Genomic DNA, 16,918 nt, shown 5'->3' on the forward strand with positions numbered 1-16,918 from the left:
AACAAAGTGTTGTGCAGTACATATTGTGAGTTCACACAGACACGCACACAGCAATAAAAATAAATGAGTACTTCTGATACTTTAGGGATGGTGTTTTATGACAGCTATAAATAACAACAAAAATCAGTTGCCCCCACAATGTAGATAAGGGTGAATGGTTACATTAGACAAACGTACGTATATTGATGCTACATAAGGGTAACAACCATTCATAGATGTATTTATGGCACAATCATCAGAGGACACTGTGGTTTGAGAGACTGCACAGTGAGAAGCCAACAAACTTTTACAACTTAATGAGCCGGAATATGTCGGGTCGGGAGCTACCGAGGCTTTATGATCCAGCATGGGTCCATGTGAAAAAAACTGACGACACAGTTGTCAGAATGTATATGGCTCTGACCTGAGTCCAACTCTGACTCTCGCCAACCGTCACTGCCACTCTGAGCCCGGTGGAACATTTGACTCGAGGCGCGTTTTCTCTTGCATGAACAGTACTGGAGCCCAGAGAGAGCGAGAGAGGTTGCCAATCAGTGTATCACAGCCCACAAACTACTGTATGTAGGTAAAGTTTGGCACTAGTTAGGTCGACTGAGACGACAGTGATAGAGAGAGAGAGATAATGGAGGATACAAGAGTGGTTATGATACAGAACAGGGAGAGGCTGGAACCAAGTGGAAAAAAAAAATCCAAACACCAAACCCCACAGTTCCACACCTGTAAATAGAAGAAGATAAAAACTCTGGAAACACAATGGTAATTACAGGATCTCAATGTACAATATGTCAGCTGCGTGTAGAAAACAGATGCATTCATTTTATTATTTAAAAAATATATATTTATATGCACATACTCTTTTGTACAGTGGCTAAACACTTGTTTGGTATTAAAATGTGCACACCTGTATCTAGTTTTTGTCTTTAAATATTACTATCTCGATTTACACTGCTTACTTAACATGTTCTCCAGAGAGTTTGATTTAATAAGGTGATAAAGGAGCTATAGGCAACAATTCTGCCTTCCCTTTCATAAAAAGTCTTATTCTAGTGGAATGCCAAGAGTTCTTAGAGACAAAAATAGAGAACTAGTAGTTTTTTTTTAACCTGCCTTGTGGCACGTTGTAATATATATACGAATATATTTATATAATAAACAAAACAAAAAGTGAAATGAAACCCTGGATCCCTTCTTTACACACTGGCCGAGTTATGGGTTTGGCAAAAACCTAAAAAAAAAAAAAAAAACAACAAAAAATAGAAAAAGAGAACTGGGTGAGCTTTTGCCTCGTGCCTGAGACGCAGATTTTTGAAACAATACAGAAAACCTTTTACCCAATATTGTGTTATAGAACTGCAGAATTGTATAATGGGTTGTGTTGCTGCAGTCTGCTGACAATCCAGATAAGCTTTTTCTCCAGTGAGGTTTGTAGAAAGGTTAAGCAAACAGTGTACGGATGGCCAAGAGACAGCACTTATGCTGTATGCTCCTCCGTCACAGAGGATTTCAATTGCTTCAATTTGTTTGTAGTCAAGTTGTTCATTAAGAGATTCCCCAACTACTTCATTCACCTAGATTTTTTAATTTTCTTAGTCTTTAAAGTGTATTTCATATCAATGACATAAATCCTTGCAAAATAATTATTAAACTTTTGCGTGAATCCTGAGTAACCTTTAAAAAAATTCTTCAAAACAAAAAGAGGAGGAAAATGAAGAATCCATTCATTGGAACAGCACTCCTGATCTGAATGCGACATGTTAAACACCAGAGGGCATTTCACTGATTAGGACTGAAAGGACGCACAAACATACACACAACAAATTACATACTAAAAATAATTAAAAATGTGCTCTCTTTCTCCCTACTCATTCTCTCTATCACATTCCCGCCAAAAATATTCACACACTCAAAACAAAAATGAAGCTAGGAGAGTCAAAGAATCAAAAAAAATAATAATAAAAGACGGGTGGTACACATGAGTAAAAGCATCAAAAATGATGCAGATATAATGCTATTAATCAGTCAACATTTCAATAATGTCTCTGTGACTGAGTCTGATACAGTGTTTCGTGTCGCCAGCTAGGAGAGAGAACTACACAAGCCTAGGCTCTGGGCCAATGTGGACTCAGTAAAAGTTCAGACAGGCACATTTGATATATATATATATATATGTATATATATAATCCAAAAATATACCTGACATTGAGGCTGAAACAGTCTCAGTCTCTTGTCTTTCCATGTTTTGAACGGTTCACTTTGGTAAAGGGCATCAATCACTTCATGATGTCGCTTGCTTCATTATTTTTCCTCTACCTTTTCATTCTTAAATAGGAGGAATTGTTTTGTACCTAAGGGAGGTTGTAAGCGCTTTGCATTCAAGGCAGCATCACAGCCAGGTCACCATGGAGGGCAAGTTAATGCTGGATCCCAGTCTTCTGCACCTTCCTCCTCAGTTCTGGTGCTTTCTTTCTTATTTTTTTTTTCTCGGTGCACTCAACTCTCCATGGGGGGGGTGGGGGGGGGGGGGTGAAAGTGCATAGGAGTTGGGCTCCCACCGTTGCAGCAAGGATCCGCTCACAGTAGTAAGGCCTTTTTTTGTTTCTCCAAAAACAATGTGACTGCTTAAGCATCTGAGTGTCTGCACAGTGAATCTTTTATGTGTGTGTGTGTGTGTGTGGTGTGTGAGAGAGAGCGAGAGGGAGCAAAGTGTGTTTTATGTGCATTTGTCAACTGTCTGCATTTGTTTGTGTTTGAGAAAGGCAGGTGGTCGAGGGACTCGTGTCCTCGTACTGCCTCTCATCTTCTTTTTTTTAACAAATCTCTGTTCTTTCCTTCGTTCTGCTGCTACTGACGCTCCTCTCCTTCCTCCTCCTCCTGGATGACCTGGATGTCATCCGATGGGGAGGTGGGCAGGCTGGCCGGCAGGCTGTCGGGCTGCTGCTGTTTGCCGAGCTCTTTGCTCTTCTCCTCCTCCTCGATGGTCTTCTTCCACACCTTGTGGTTCTCCGTCAGGTGCTGCATGATGCTGCAGAACAGCCTGCGGCGACCCTTCCTCCTTTCTGTGGCACAGCAAACAAAGTAATGTTTCAGAACAAATCTACATTTGCCTACTGAGAACCTCTTGCATATGACAAAACTGTTGGTGTCTCACTTGGTGCCAGCTCATCCTCTAGCTCATCATCCTCATCCTCATCTTCATCAGTGTCCGTGTCCACCTGCCCCTCATCCTCGTCTTCATCTGATCCCTCTTCGTTGATCCAGTGGCCAGGGAGTAGGCCAGCGGCATCGTAGGAGTTACAAAGTGGTCCTACAATGTGAGTGATGAAGGACTCCTGTAGCTTTGCCAGCTGCGGGGAGGAGCGATCCATGAAGGGGCTGATGGGTAATCCCAACCTAGCCTCCTCATCTCCCTGCAAATTAAAAACAAGGATCACAGTTAAAAATGTTGCAGATGAGCCTTGATACTAAATCACAATCACACTGTCTTACTCATTGTTGTTCAAAGCAGCTCTATGCTACATTTTGTGGCCATTTAATCACTTTTCTATTAGCCGTATGTGAACGGATTGTAACATGGTGTGTGAGGGAAAGTTAAACAAAGTTCAGCAAAAAAACAAAACATATACATACATACATACATACATACATACATACATACATATACATATATACATATACATACATACATACATACATATATATATATATATATATATATATATATATATATATATATATATATTATGTTATAATACATATCCAAGGTCTGTAACTGTTTGTCAGATGTAGTGTAGGTGCTAACTACAAACGAAACTCATTACATCATTACAATGTGACGTGTGGAAAATGTGTATGTTGCAGTAAACATGTATGTAACTCTGTGATCTGACCCTCTCCCTGAAGTTACATAGTGCAGAAACACGTGATAGAGACACCATTCACCTTGTTATAAGACAAAGTACCACAACAATGATTTTGAAGCTGTTAAGTTGAGGTAAAATTGACTTAATGCTTTAAGGTCATGGTCAGCTTTAAAAAAATAAAAAGCTATATAAAGACTGTGTTCGTTTAATACACTCAGCAACATCAGCCTGCAGTCTGTACCTGCTCATAAAACTCATTGACGATGCCTTCTGTCCACTTGAGGTGCAGGTCACGGACTTTGGCTGGCCCATTGATATCTGCCAGCTTGATACACACTTGGCACACCAGCAGTCTGTCGTTCTCATTGGTCCAATCAATTCCTGGACTGTTCACATCATTCACCTGTGAACAACCAAACAAAGATGGATGGAAGTTATTAAAACTGTCCAACTGACCTATATTGGTTCGTTATGCTGAAGACTGCTTAACTCAATTTTAGTGTTCCGTCTTCCTGATGTTTCAATCAATATTTCAATAAACAGTTAATGATTTATTCTGAACATCTAACTCATCTATCAATTGAGAGTTCTTTATCTCAGACCTTAGAATTGAACTCAGCCAGGAAGTCAAAGTGCTTCTTGAGGTCAGTGGCCAGTATAGCCTCTATGACAAGGAAGCGAAAACGCTTGAATTCCACATGATCCAGGTTGACCAGGAAGTTGAACTCTGGCCGAGACAGGTAGAGGCTCCAGGCAGCCGCAGCATGGTGGTTCTCCAGCACCGACCTGTCATTGTACAGCACAGCCTACAGGAAGGGGGAAAAGCCAAGTGGTGAGAGAGGAGAAAGACGGCACACACAAGATGACTCCTGAAAAATGTCAGTAATAAATTTGCTTACGTAACATGTCTGGATATGTGTTACACAATTTGTAATGGATTTAAAAATAGCAAGCACTCGATACGTGAGATAAAAAGGACATGAGGGCATTTGGTTATGAAAGTAGAAATGTAACAGGCTCAAGCCCGAGTCTCGCTGAAGGGAGAAGCGGGTTAAAAACAGTTACGGGGACATTGGATACTGCGAAAAGCTTTAAAGAGCCTTTTAACACACACAAAGTTTGTCAACATCATTAGCAATCAATAGGTTCATGGTTCCCTCTCCTTTCTTTTAACCCACTTTCCTGGGACCCAGACGGAAGAAGTGTTATCACTGATCATGTTGTAAAAATACAATATTTAAACTGAGGCACGCGGGTTGACCTTTTCACCCCCTGGTTTGGATGACTGACCACAGTTAGAGAGCACAATGGGATTAACCAGCCATGTGTTGAGGAGGTAATTTAATCATAGAATTAAATTAATGCATCTATATGTTCTCCAGTTTGTAGAGATTTACATTGTTGCAATTTATAATAATGGTAAAACATAATACATGAATCATGATGATTTAATGCAGGATATATCATGGATTTCTGAAGTTACTGTGTTAATGTGATCAATTTGCACTTAATAGATCATCACTAAAGGAATGTTTATTCACAGATATTTCACACATTATTGCGGGTGGCTGTGGCTCAGAGGGTAGAGCGGGTCGTCTCGTGATCGGAAGGTCACCAGTTTGAATCCTGGCTCCCCCAGTTGCATGTCGAAGCAAGATACTGAACCCCAAATTGCTCCTGATGAGCAGTCGGTGCCTTGCATGGCAGCCTCCGTCATCAGTCATCAGTGTATGAATGTGTGTGTGAATGAGTGAATGTGTATTGTACAGCGCTTTGAGCTGTCATTAGACTGGAAAAGCGCTATAAAAATGCAGACCATTTACAATATTGATATGTGAAGATCAATTGAACTTTACGACTCATGTATTTGAGCAGCCTCTCTCCAAGAATCTGGTCATCAAATGTAAATATTTTTAAAATAAATATTGATACAGTTATGTAAATAAACTTATGCGAATGAAATCCAGCCAACTTGATTCAGAAAAATGATAGTATCTGTGTTTAGACTGGTTCCCTATAAACTCGCTTTCACTGTGCTATTCAATCTGCCACAGGACTCTTTTTTACGGCGAAAAAAAGGCTGAATTATGGCACGGGAAAAGCTCCTTTTTCATACCCAGTCACTATCCCCAGGTAACCGTGGAACAACTGGAATAACTGAGGAAACTCTACACAGCAAAAAAAAAAAAAAAGCTTTTCTGCTAGAGGCAAAGATTGCAAAGAGGCAGAGAGACAGAAACTGAGCTAAAACTAAAATGAACTGATGGGCTTTCACAAGATGGAGAACGCTGGTGTTGTGTCCAAGTCTGTCCCTTTGTTGATAAGTGTATCTCCTTACCACCAGGACTGGAGATGGCTCAAAACCAACATTCCTTCTACTGCCTACTTATTATTACAACCTGATGGTTTACTCCTAAAGATCAGAATTCTAAATCAAATTGGGATTCTCACAGGCCGTTAGCAGTAGCCCCGTTGCTAACACTGTTTTTTCTACAGCAGCGACAAAAGTGATACCACTGGGAAAATGCTCGGAGGGGGATTTGAAAAGTTGTGTGTTTCCACTTTAATTATATGATGACCTCTATTAAAACAACACCCAGCCCCCATTTTTATTATCATTATTAAAAATAACTAAAGTAACCTATATTACAACAAGATACATGTTGAGATTGGCAAGACAGCATCTGCAAACTTTGTTTAACAACCACTGGCTTAGCCTTATGAGAAATGGAAGCATGTTACTAAAAGTCAGGTGAGGAAAATGTTGATGGAGAAGTTAAAGATTAACTGGGGACATAAGGTTTCTTTAGGATACTAATGCATTAGGGCAAAACCTCATGCATTAGTAACCTTTTAATATGTAACCAAAGGTGAGTAACCTTTGAATATGTGAGAATTCAAAGAAAGAAGCACAGGATATGGTTTTGGCTCCCAAGGTGGCACATGTGTGTAGGGCTGATCACTGGTGACTATTTGTGCTCAGTTGCAGTTTTTCTCTGGTCGGGTGGAACCAGGGAAACACGCAGCATCCACCATGGGCCACTTAGACAGACTCTTGTCACTGCTGCAGAGAAACAGCAATGTGATTGTTTGTATAGAGAGCTTGTCTCTGGGGCAAGACGTCAATCATGATATTTGCACTTAGGTCTGTTGGTCTTGACAGAACAAATATTCCTGTTAGGAGGCTGCAAACACTGACCCTCTCTGTGGAGTGGATAACTTCGAGGGGTGCAGACAAAAGCCTGAACGCAGATACTGCAGCACATGAACAATACAAAACTGACAATTTCTTCATTATTATCCACAGAGGGTACTTTTTATTCTTTTCTTGTTCTATCGAAAACTGGGGCAACTGCAATATTAAGGCATGTGCATATTAATATAATGCACAAGTGTGAGAGAATAATGCTTACGATGTCAAGAGGATTTAGAAAGTCCAGGATTGTTCAGGTGTACACAAAGTCCAGGACCAATGTTCCTAGTGTCATCAACTTATTGGGTATATATGCAGACAGGGTTAGGGGCCACTGAGAATGAGTCTGGGGGGAGGTTAATCCCACGGCTTTAGTTACTTATGGAGTGTTTATACTTATATCTTCCCACGCAGTTTTGAACAATTGTGGTGAAATGTCATTTCGCCTCAACCCGTATTTTGAACATCTGATCCTCTGTTTCTGTAAACATGAGTGTATTTATGCGTCCCGGTGAGCAAAAGTAAGTTTGTCGACTCAATCTACAACTACTCGATCTACAACACTTTCAAAAATACCAATAAATGCTGCAAGTTACCTGATGTGCATTAGTGGCTACCAGAAAGGCATTTGTGCGACCAGGGTGGTCATAGTCGTGCATTGCAGCTGCTACATATAGAGCCATGAGCTCCAGGGCGGGGATGTTCCAGGCCAGGCAGCCGTAGCTGTCGTCTGAAATCGAGGAGCTTTTGGACGAAGCGTAGGATATCCTACCAGGAGAGATCCCACTGTCTGAATCTGGAAACATGACAACATACAAAATGGATGTCAATAAATGTCACAATGATGTGTAGACAACGCTGTAATTGTAAAATCAGGTTAGAATTGTATTTTTTCCACAAATAACCCTGACTTTTCCCTCTGATTTAAGATATTTTTTTATTGAATGCAAAGCATGATGGGAAAGGTAGAAACTGTTAAATATCACCAGGTATACCTGCACACGCTGTTCTATTCTAATTTGATCATTATTTCACTATATTTCTCACACTGCCATTTTCTCATCAAATGATGGCTGTTTTAGCAGAACCGGTGATATCAGTGGTCATTTCTAATGGACCTAAATATCACCAGCAGAGAGGACTCTGGGAACCTCTGCATTTTAAAACCTTCTGTGTAAAAAGCCATACAAGTCAGAATCAGTCAGAATTACTGTATTTCTGATATCAAAGGCTGGCTAAATAATGATAGGTCCAAGATTTCTTAGAATCACCTGGTTAGTAGTGTGTGAGGAGTTCTCTACTTCTTCTCTCAATTACTTCTCCTCATCTCTTTCAACCTCAAATAAGTAGGAAGCCAGATTCTTTTTCAGAGATTCCAGTTATTCAGATGTTAATACTCAAAAGGACAACTTTCTCCAAGAGTTGACCTGGACCTGGTTTTTATGGTGCAATTGGCGAATATGGCGCGACCCAAAAAAGTAGCAAACCTCTATGTAAGCTGTTCAGGTGACACCTAGAGACTAATAATGTTTACTGGGTTTGTTTTTCTCTTAAATGTAATTTTGCTATTATTTATCAACCTGCCTGAAGCCATCAATTAATCTGACTTCTCATTTGGCAGACTAAAACGTCTTTAACGTATTAATGATTGTTTTCCATGACAGGCACATTTTTACGTTTTTACACCCTGAAGAGGCCCCTCGGAACAACAATGAACAAACCAACTGGAGTAAACTGTTCCACCGGCTGACATCTGGCACTACACGTCAGAGATTATAAACTGGAATACTGTATTCAGCCCCAAACGATTAACCAGATCATGACCTGTTTCTCCACAAAATGTAGCAACAATCTGTGAATGAGTTTATGATGGGTCACTCGTGTTTACCTGTGTCACTTCCTGTCACATGCTCGCTGTGAATCTGCTGGAACCCAGGGATTGGTCGAGTGGTCAGGTACCAGACAGCGTGGAGCACATCAGTAGCATGGACCCGGTTATGATCTGTAACCATAACAGTTTACACGAGACAATTTTTACCATGAACGCCAGCAATAATTTGATACACCAGATCAAACATGGCTGACTAACACTGAATCTAATCTTGGTGATAAGAAATGGCTACTCCAATAATATCCATTAGGATCCTGAGAAAACTAATTTTCGTCATCACTCACAAGGTATGTCCCTGTAGCCATTTTCTAGAGCACAGAAGTACGTCATGAACTCCCTCACAGGGATCTTGAAAATTTCGAACAGACATGTATCCTGGAAAAGGGTGTACGTCACCTGCGGAAACACAAGCCAGCTTGAGTGAAGCACCAATCACAACACCTGGCATTTATATTTTATTCACTACTTAATTTCACATATGTAATAGTGCTCCTCAAGACCTGTAAACACACATTAATATGTAAAATTGGTGGAGTCACCCTTTGAAAAGAGTGGAAAGACAGACCAATTGAAACATCTAACGACTACAGCCACAGCAGATGGTTGTTTGGTGGCTGTTTGTACTAACATAGCTGAGGATCCTCCCAGTCTTCCCTCCTGTTTTGTCCACCAGGTCAAAAATCTGGAAATTCCAGGTGTTCATCCTCTCCATGACGTTCTCATGGTCCTCCAGCATAGGATCTAGTCTGAAATCCTTCTCACCCTGGACACCATAAAAAAATGCAAAGAATAGTTGCAGAGATCATCACACGTATCATAAACATGCATTATACAAAACTGAAACAGTCTGACACATAGACCCCACACATATCCATAAAATAATTGAGGTTTCAACTTTCAAGTGTTCATGAGCAAACACCTTTAGGTTTAATCATAAAAAGCAAGCCTAAAAATGTAAGAGCTAAAGTAAAAGTAATTGCTTCATCATGTAGTTAGTAGAAGGAGTCTGACACACCTCTGATTCCCGCGTCTGCTGGTCTGTGCCCGGGCTCTTCTCCTTCTCCTCTTCCTCTGTCTGGCCCTGGTTCCCTGCAGCATCGGGCCTCCTGTCCTCAGACACGTCCACCTCCACACTCTCCTCCCTTATCAGAGGCTCTCCTGTGTACTCCAGGCCTTCACCTGCTGCATATACAAGAGCTCAGTGAGTGGAAAAACAGATGAGTGTATGGAGATACGCACACACACCTACATGTCATTCATTCATTCATATTTGGTTTATTTAGCTCATTTTGGCGTATGATTTTTAAAACAATCATACTAGACACATAATACACTTTTACCATCTATAGAACAGAACATTGGCAGGAAGAGGAAAAACTTCTATGACCTGCCTCTTTCTGAATAAAAACATAGTTACTGAAGGTACAGATGGCTACACGCCTATGTTCACCTCTTCACACTACATGTGAATTTTAAACTGAATTACATTAATTGATTTACCCTAAAAGTATCTGATTGAGCTTTAGATACTAAACTAGGGGCGCCCCAGTGGCTCAGTCGGTTGATGATACTAGATTAGTATATCACAACTATACAACAGAGATCAGTTACTTCCTTTTTTAAAAATGTATTTTACTTATTTTACTTGCCTAAAATGGGTGCAGATGGGTTTTAAATTTAAGGAAAAACCTAAATTAACGAGTGGAGAAACATGACAAATGCACGTGCTGTCGCACAGAACTTGAGGGGCCATTTAATGATTTGATGAGAATGAAAATAATGTGAAACAATTTAACACCTTTTGGATAATGGACATGGTTTCAGAGGTTAAAGTCTGTTGGTTTTTCATCCATCACTGTTATGAACTGAGTGGCTGAAAAGAAAATTAAACCTTAAACTGGCTACCAAAAGACAAAGGCTAATGGGCCAAAATGGTTGCCAGTGATTGTAGACAAATACAGAAAAATCAAAGCTTCAGTGGTTAAGTCTAGCAATTATACAAAATGTGCCTTTTTTTACATTTACATATATCACATGTATCAGTATCAATACCTGTTTTGGATAGAAAATACATAAAATGTGAAATATCTTCCTCTGCCTGTTTGTGCATCAATAGCATTATTGTTGGCGTCCAGCAGGGGGCAGCATTAACCCCCCAAATTGGTTTATGAAGAATGTCCCTTTTTAACTCCGAACACTATACAATATTAACTCTGGTCCAGATTGTCTGCCACCTCTCTTCTATTACTCTGTACAATGTGCATTAAATGTAGCTGTATGTACCTGAGCGCCTGCGTTGAGATTCACTGCTGAACAGTTGATGAGAATCCCCTGTTTCAATGGAAACCTTCGGCACCTGACGACCACAGCTAGAGCGGACAGACATAACAATAACAGTTGTAGTATTTAATCAATTTTTATAAGAGACAGTTAGATACCACGTCAGCACTGCAGGCCTCACCTGGTGCACAGAGGTAAGGTGGAGCTACGAAAGCCCTGCTGGAAATCAGGTGAGCTGAGGGTGTAGCCCAGCGGCTTGTGCAGGTTTAGATTGACGCTCGGCTTTGTCAAGAAGTCAGCCGTGTCTGGAAACTCCACAGGCGGCCGAGTGACGAGGGAGGACGAGGAACCTGTACTGGCTGTGGGGGAACAGTGGGTTGGTGAGGTGACTGGGCTCAAGCTCGGAGACGTGCCTAAAGAGGACGAAGGAATAGGCGTGTGATTCGTTCAAAACATGAGCAACTAATCAAAATGTCTTTGGGAGGGTTTATGGTGAAGTTTTACCTGCTCTCCTGGGCCCTGCGTGGTAGGTAAGGGTAACAGAGGATGACCTCTGCTTGGGAATAGTTAGCAGGTTTGCATTTGGCCCATTAGACAGACCTGGGCTGGAGTACAAAACACACATATTCAACACTGGCTGTAAAATGGGAATACTGGGAAGCTGTATCGCCGTCAGGTGACACCATCCACACTAAAGTTGGAACAAAAAAAAATAATAAGCATCAACTCAAAGAAACTTGTCAGCCACATCAGCTATTCATCTACTGCCATCCTGTGGGGACATATAAACACTACACCTCAGTGGTGTTCAAGTAAATTGTGAATTCATAGAATTGTCTGCAACAACAAAAGAAACCAGATTTTAAATTAGTAAACCTCACGCCTCGATTATGTAAACTACAGTTCTGTTTCTTCATTTTTTTAAAACAAGTTCAGAACTTTTGGTTTCTCTGTACGAGCTAAAACTCACACAGGGCTCCCTATTTCTTGGTTGTGGGCGACACTGTAAACGATCAGCCTGCTATCAAATCAGAATGAAAATTAGTGACAAGATGCGTCACCTCCTTTTCAGGATACACATACTTAGTGTCAACCTGGCTGAGGCAACATATGACAAAATAAAATAAAACAAGAGATGTTTTATGTTTGCAATGCAGTTACTTTTTCAGACCCTAAAAACATCACATTAAAGCCCAAGCCTTTCCAAGGACTTCCATTATCAGTAAGAACCCAGATATTTACATTTTCTTTGTTAACTGTTAATATCAGGGTCCAGTCGGTTCCACCAAGTGTGATTAGCGCGTTAGCTAGCAAACTCTGTGCTTTTTAGTCTCACACGTACGGCTATAAAACCACCACCACAAAGGCAGCGCAGCAAATCTGCAGCTGTTCTGACCACAGATAAAATTAAGAAAATGACCTCCTCAGTACGGATAGGGAAAAGTACCTCAGATAACAGCGTGTCATGTTTACAAAAGGGTAAAAAAACTTTGCTTTTCATGACAATTTATTGAATCAAATCGGACATATATTAAAGGTTTGTAGTACAACTAATGCTCCACGCTGGCTATTGAAGTAACGTAATAATAGGGAACATTAGGCAACTTAATGAGTAGTAAATCTTTAGACTCGGCATAAAATAATATACTGTAGCTGTGATATACTTTAGCTTGGTGAGTTAACTGTCAAATAATGTCATGTTCTCAAAAAACATGATTAATACATAGCTAACCTGGTTTCTTGGTTAAGTGCACTATTTGTATTGCTATTCTTATAATAAAGATGATCGATTGGATCTTGGTTTTTAGGAATCACTGATGCCCATTCATAACCTTTTTTCAGGCTGACAAAAAAAACAGGTGCTGCCGATCCTCCTGTGGAAGACCACAGTTGGAGTACGTGCAAGAACAGCCATCAGTCTGACACAAAAGTAAAGTGTGCAGTTATGTTTGTGTTGCTACCTGGTCAAGTTGAGGTCAGGGTGGGGTCTCTTGCCGTTGTTGCGTTCCCAGCGCGAAGAGGCGGAGTCGAGAGGAGGGAGTATGGAGCACGAGGAGGAGGTGGAGCTCCGCCTGGGCTGAGGGGTGGGGAGGCTGTTTCTGCTGCTCAGACCCTGATGGAGAAAGGAAGTCTCCACTCTAGATGTATGTTTTATACACAAGCCGAAGATGCTGGTCGTGTTACAGGGACAACACTGAAAAGTGGTGAGTATTTGTTCATTCCGGCCATGTTGAGACTGACAACAGCGCTGCATACAGCTGGACTGGCACTAAGAAGAACACATACCTTTGCCAAGGCCCGACAGTTCTCGTTAATTCAATCGAACCAAATCCAATATCAAATTAAACATAGTGAAATTTGCTAGATTCCAGATGTGTAGATTCTTCATACTGGACCAATTTAAAAATTAGTCATTCAGTCACAAAAACATGGGAAGATCAGGGCCAGGCTGAAAAATACTAAAGTTACCCTTTGAGTATCTGAGTGCGCTTCTAAATGGGTTACTCATGTTTTTTTAATGTATCCTAATGCTTGTACCCACCTTAATGGTTTTCCTGTCACTCCTCTCTACAGAGTCCTCCACCTCGTCGCAGGGGTAGAAACCTGGGAAGGGGGTGAAGGGGTTGACCCTTGGGCGGCATGAGCCTGAAAATGTCCCCATGAGGCTAGAGACGCTGCGCAGAGATGCAATGGTTTGTGGTGACAGAGATGAGTCCATCAGCAGGTCTGACACCAGGTTCCTGGCCTCGTTGATGACCGAAAGATCCACGCCGTTGCCACTTACTGCACCCTGTTATACGTACGTCAGACAGATTAGAGAACAGGATGGCAAACTATTATAAAAATGTTTGAGGAAAAGTTTGAGTTACTGATGAACATCGCTGACAGCTCTCTACACAACTTCACTAACGCCGCTTCTCTCCCTCTAGCCTCTTACACAACAGAAGTGGTAACTGTATTTAGAGCTCATATGAGAAGTCAAGTTGTGTGCTGATATCTAATCTGAAATCCCCAAAATTATAAGAGCAGTTTTACACAAAATAGTTGTAATCCTTGAGGTTTAAGGGCAGGTTTCATGAAAAATGGGGAAAATGTTCTGGCAGGCTTGACCCTGTCTAACAGGAACAAATACTTTTTTTGGTCTGTGTCAGTTAAATTCTTTGAGAGATTACATGAATAGTTCAAACAAGACAAAGAATGTCTGAGTAAGATAAAAAATGTGGCATGACGACGATTGCAAGGTCACAGTATGCCAAGTTTTACACAATGTGTATTAAGCCAGACCAAAAAATGATCAGGAAAAGGGACTGAATGTCCCAAAGGTGACTTATAGACAGCTATCACTGGTGGACTACAGAAACCATGACCTGTATTATGAATATGAAGCATGCTCAGCATGAAAGAAGAACAAAAAACCACAGTGCTGACCTGATATTGTGGCTTGTACCAGTGTTTCAGATCCCAGTCCCACAAGATCATCTGAAAAACACAAGACAAGAAATGGACTGTCAGGCAAATGGCATCACTGAATATGTGGTTATATGAAATGTATATCACATGAGATAGCGCGGCCTTCAGCTTTTGTAACATCTTTTTTTTCTACCACTTTACTTTTATCACCTTTACCCCTTTATTTCTCTTTCCGCCTCAATTGTTCTTTTATTCTATATTGTTTGCAGTTTATTAGTCTTCATTTAGATTGTTTTAATTGTTTGTAAATTGTAAAGCACAAAAAAGTGTTTAAACGTAAATGCAACTGTGAAGTTTATATGACTTTCTTTATAACCACAGAAATTGCTGTAAATAATCTCTGTATTTCACCATCTTATTTCTTATTTGCATGAGTGATTGCTTAGAATAAATACCAGATTACGGTGACTGAAATTATGTTTTGTTTAGTACATGCAAATTCAAACATACTCTTAACTTTAAAAAACAACATAACACCAAGCATTTTCTAAATTTCCCCGAAAACCTCGTGGCAAACCCTAAGGCACTGACCTATACTCCACTTTAAGCAAGCTGCCTTATGACTTTCCAGCGAGGGCACTTGCAGGTCAGCAGCTAGCTGCTAACCGCTAGTCTATTCTGCCTGTTATCCAAACACAAAGTGTAGTAACAGTTTACATCAAGGATTTCCGGCACCGCATGATGCACTTTCTAACTACAGGTATGCGAATGCACGCTGCAGACTGAGGCCTTTCACTGAAAGCAAAAGAAGAAAAAAAAAAGCAAAACCCCAAAAACCACCAGGGTGCGTCTACAATGGAGCTATGAGATCTTATCTGCCCCCAAACTACGTCAATCGGCAGCATTTCCACGCTATCTTTTGGTAACCAAACAAGAGCTCTCACACATTACGGCAGTGTGTAGTCAAAGTTGCTGCAGGTTGTATAACACTAAGTTACTAAACCTGAAAAGACCTAATCCTCCAGCTCAGGTAAAAATGAAATACAGATTTGTTGGAAATTAATTAGTTAAGATAGGAATTAAGTAGGTTTGATACACAATCCAATTGATTTTCTTAACATTTGCATTTCATTGTTTTATTGTTAGTGTATTAGTCTTGATGGCAAAAACAATCCCAACCGTTACAATCAATCAATCAATCAATCAATAACATCATCAGCAGGATTTCCTTGATTACAAGCGCCAGAAAAAAAATACACACAAGACCAAAAAGGAGATGCTCAAAACAAACAACACACCACAGACAACATTAAGCTGTTGATTTCAGCTCTACCGTCAGGTTTTAACAGGGAGGAACACAGCAGGGCCACTGTGCAGTCTCTCCCCACACCACAAGGGGGAGAGATGGAGAGGGTTAAAGCTCATTTTAGAGGCACCTCCACAATGTAAGAGTACACCCTCACATCATCACAATCAAAATGTGAAAAAACTCAACAAAGAATAATCATTTGGATACATGTTATATTTAAATTATTCATTTAGTAATATAAATTCACTTAATTTCATAGAATAGCTTAACATTTGATATTTAGAGATCACTCCACTTCTCTTCTGCACTGCGTGATTACAAAAACATATATGACTTTTCAACAGCAGCAACTGGTCTTCTTCAATTGGTTTCATACATGCATGTTTCTGCATGTAAAGCATACAGCACACAGCGGCTATAACTAACGGTTGTTAAATCGATCGGTGGCACCATCCCATCTCCTCTAATCAGTAACCGTTTCATTGATCAAAGTGGGATGTTGGGTGTTTGTCATCAGCATCTGTACAATGCTGCCAAACATTTAATATGGCAAATAAGCCCTGCCATGGCAACCCGACATAGAGGCCAGCAAACAATGCTCCATACACCATGGCAACGGGATGGCAGGAGACGGCCGGAGGACAGAGTTGTTGGCCTTCTGCTTGTTTACGAAGAGAGAAAGACAAGGACGGGCTGAAACAAGAGAGGGAGATGTGTAAAATGTGAAGGAGAGGATGCAGTTAAGGAGGGGATGAATAGTAAAGGACAAAGAACTACAGACAGATTAAAAAAAATATATATACAAAAAATATGTAATATATGTTTTTTGGTAATTCCTTTTCGTCTCGATCACACATGTCACACACACCCAATAAATTGCATTAAAGTCACAGAATATACTAGTATGTGCACAATCTGTCTACAACAATACAGTCCTCTTTTTCTCTTTATCCCTGCACACATGCATAAAAACA

At 40.5% G+C, this 16,918-nt stretch overlaps 1 protein-coding gene across 3 annotated transcripts in view; it reads right to left on the reverse strand.

Moving 5' to 3' along the window:
• Nucleotides 1-77: 77 nt before the first annotated feature.
• pde3b (phosphodiesterase 3B) overlaps nt 78-16,918 on the reverse strand; it is a 50,923-nt gene continuing 34,082 nt past the window's right edge. The window contains exons 2-16 of one of the 3 annotated variants that reach the window (XM_030413797.1): nt 14,654-14,704; nt 13,767-14,015; nt 13,186-13,337; nt 11,729-11,829; nt 11,406-11,583; nt 11,228-11,313; nt 9,960-10,126; nt 9,573-9,707; nt 9,229-9,340; nt 8,942-9,055; nt 7,650-7,849; nt 4,463-4,666; nt 4,102-4,263; nt 3,149-3,407; nt 78-3,056 (exon numbers count right to left, since the gene is read on the reverse strand). In XM_030413797.1, coding sequence (XP_030269657.1) covers nt 2,842-3,056; nt 3,149-3,407; nt 4,102-4,263; nt 4,463-4,666; nt 7,650-7,849; nt 8,942-9,055; nt 9,229-9,340; nt 9,573-9,707; nt 9,960-10,126; nt 11,228-11,313; nt 11,406-11,583; nt 11,729-11,829; nt 13,186-13,337; nt 13,767-14,015; nt 14,654-14,704 — 2,385 coding nt within the window. In that variant the 3' untranslated portion in view covers nt 78-2,841. Of the gene's footprint in view, nt 3,057-3,148; nt 3,408-4,101; nt 4,264-4,462; nt 4,667-7,649; nt 7,850-8,941; nt 9,056-9,228; nt 9,341-9,572; nt 9,708-9,959; nt 10,127-11,227; nt 11,314-11,405; nt 11,638-11,728; nt 11,830-13,185; nt 13,338-13,766; nt 14,016-14,653; nt 14,705-16,918 lie in introns of all 3 variants that reach the window. The other 2 variants (XM_030413796.1, XM_030413795.1) reach the window with 2 other exon arrangements.

Source organism: Sparus aurata, chromosome 4, assembly GCF_900880675.1.
Source record: "Sparus aurata chromosome 4, fSpaAur1.1, whole genome shotgun sequence".
NCBI classification, from domain to species: domain Eukaryota; kingdom Metazoa; phylum Chordata; class Actinopteri; order Spariformes; family Sparidae; genus Sparus; species Sparus aurata.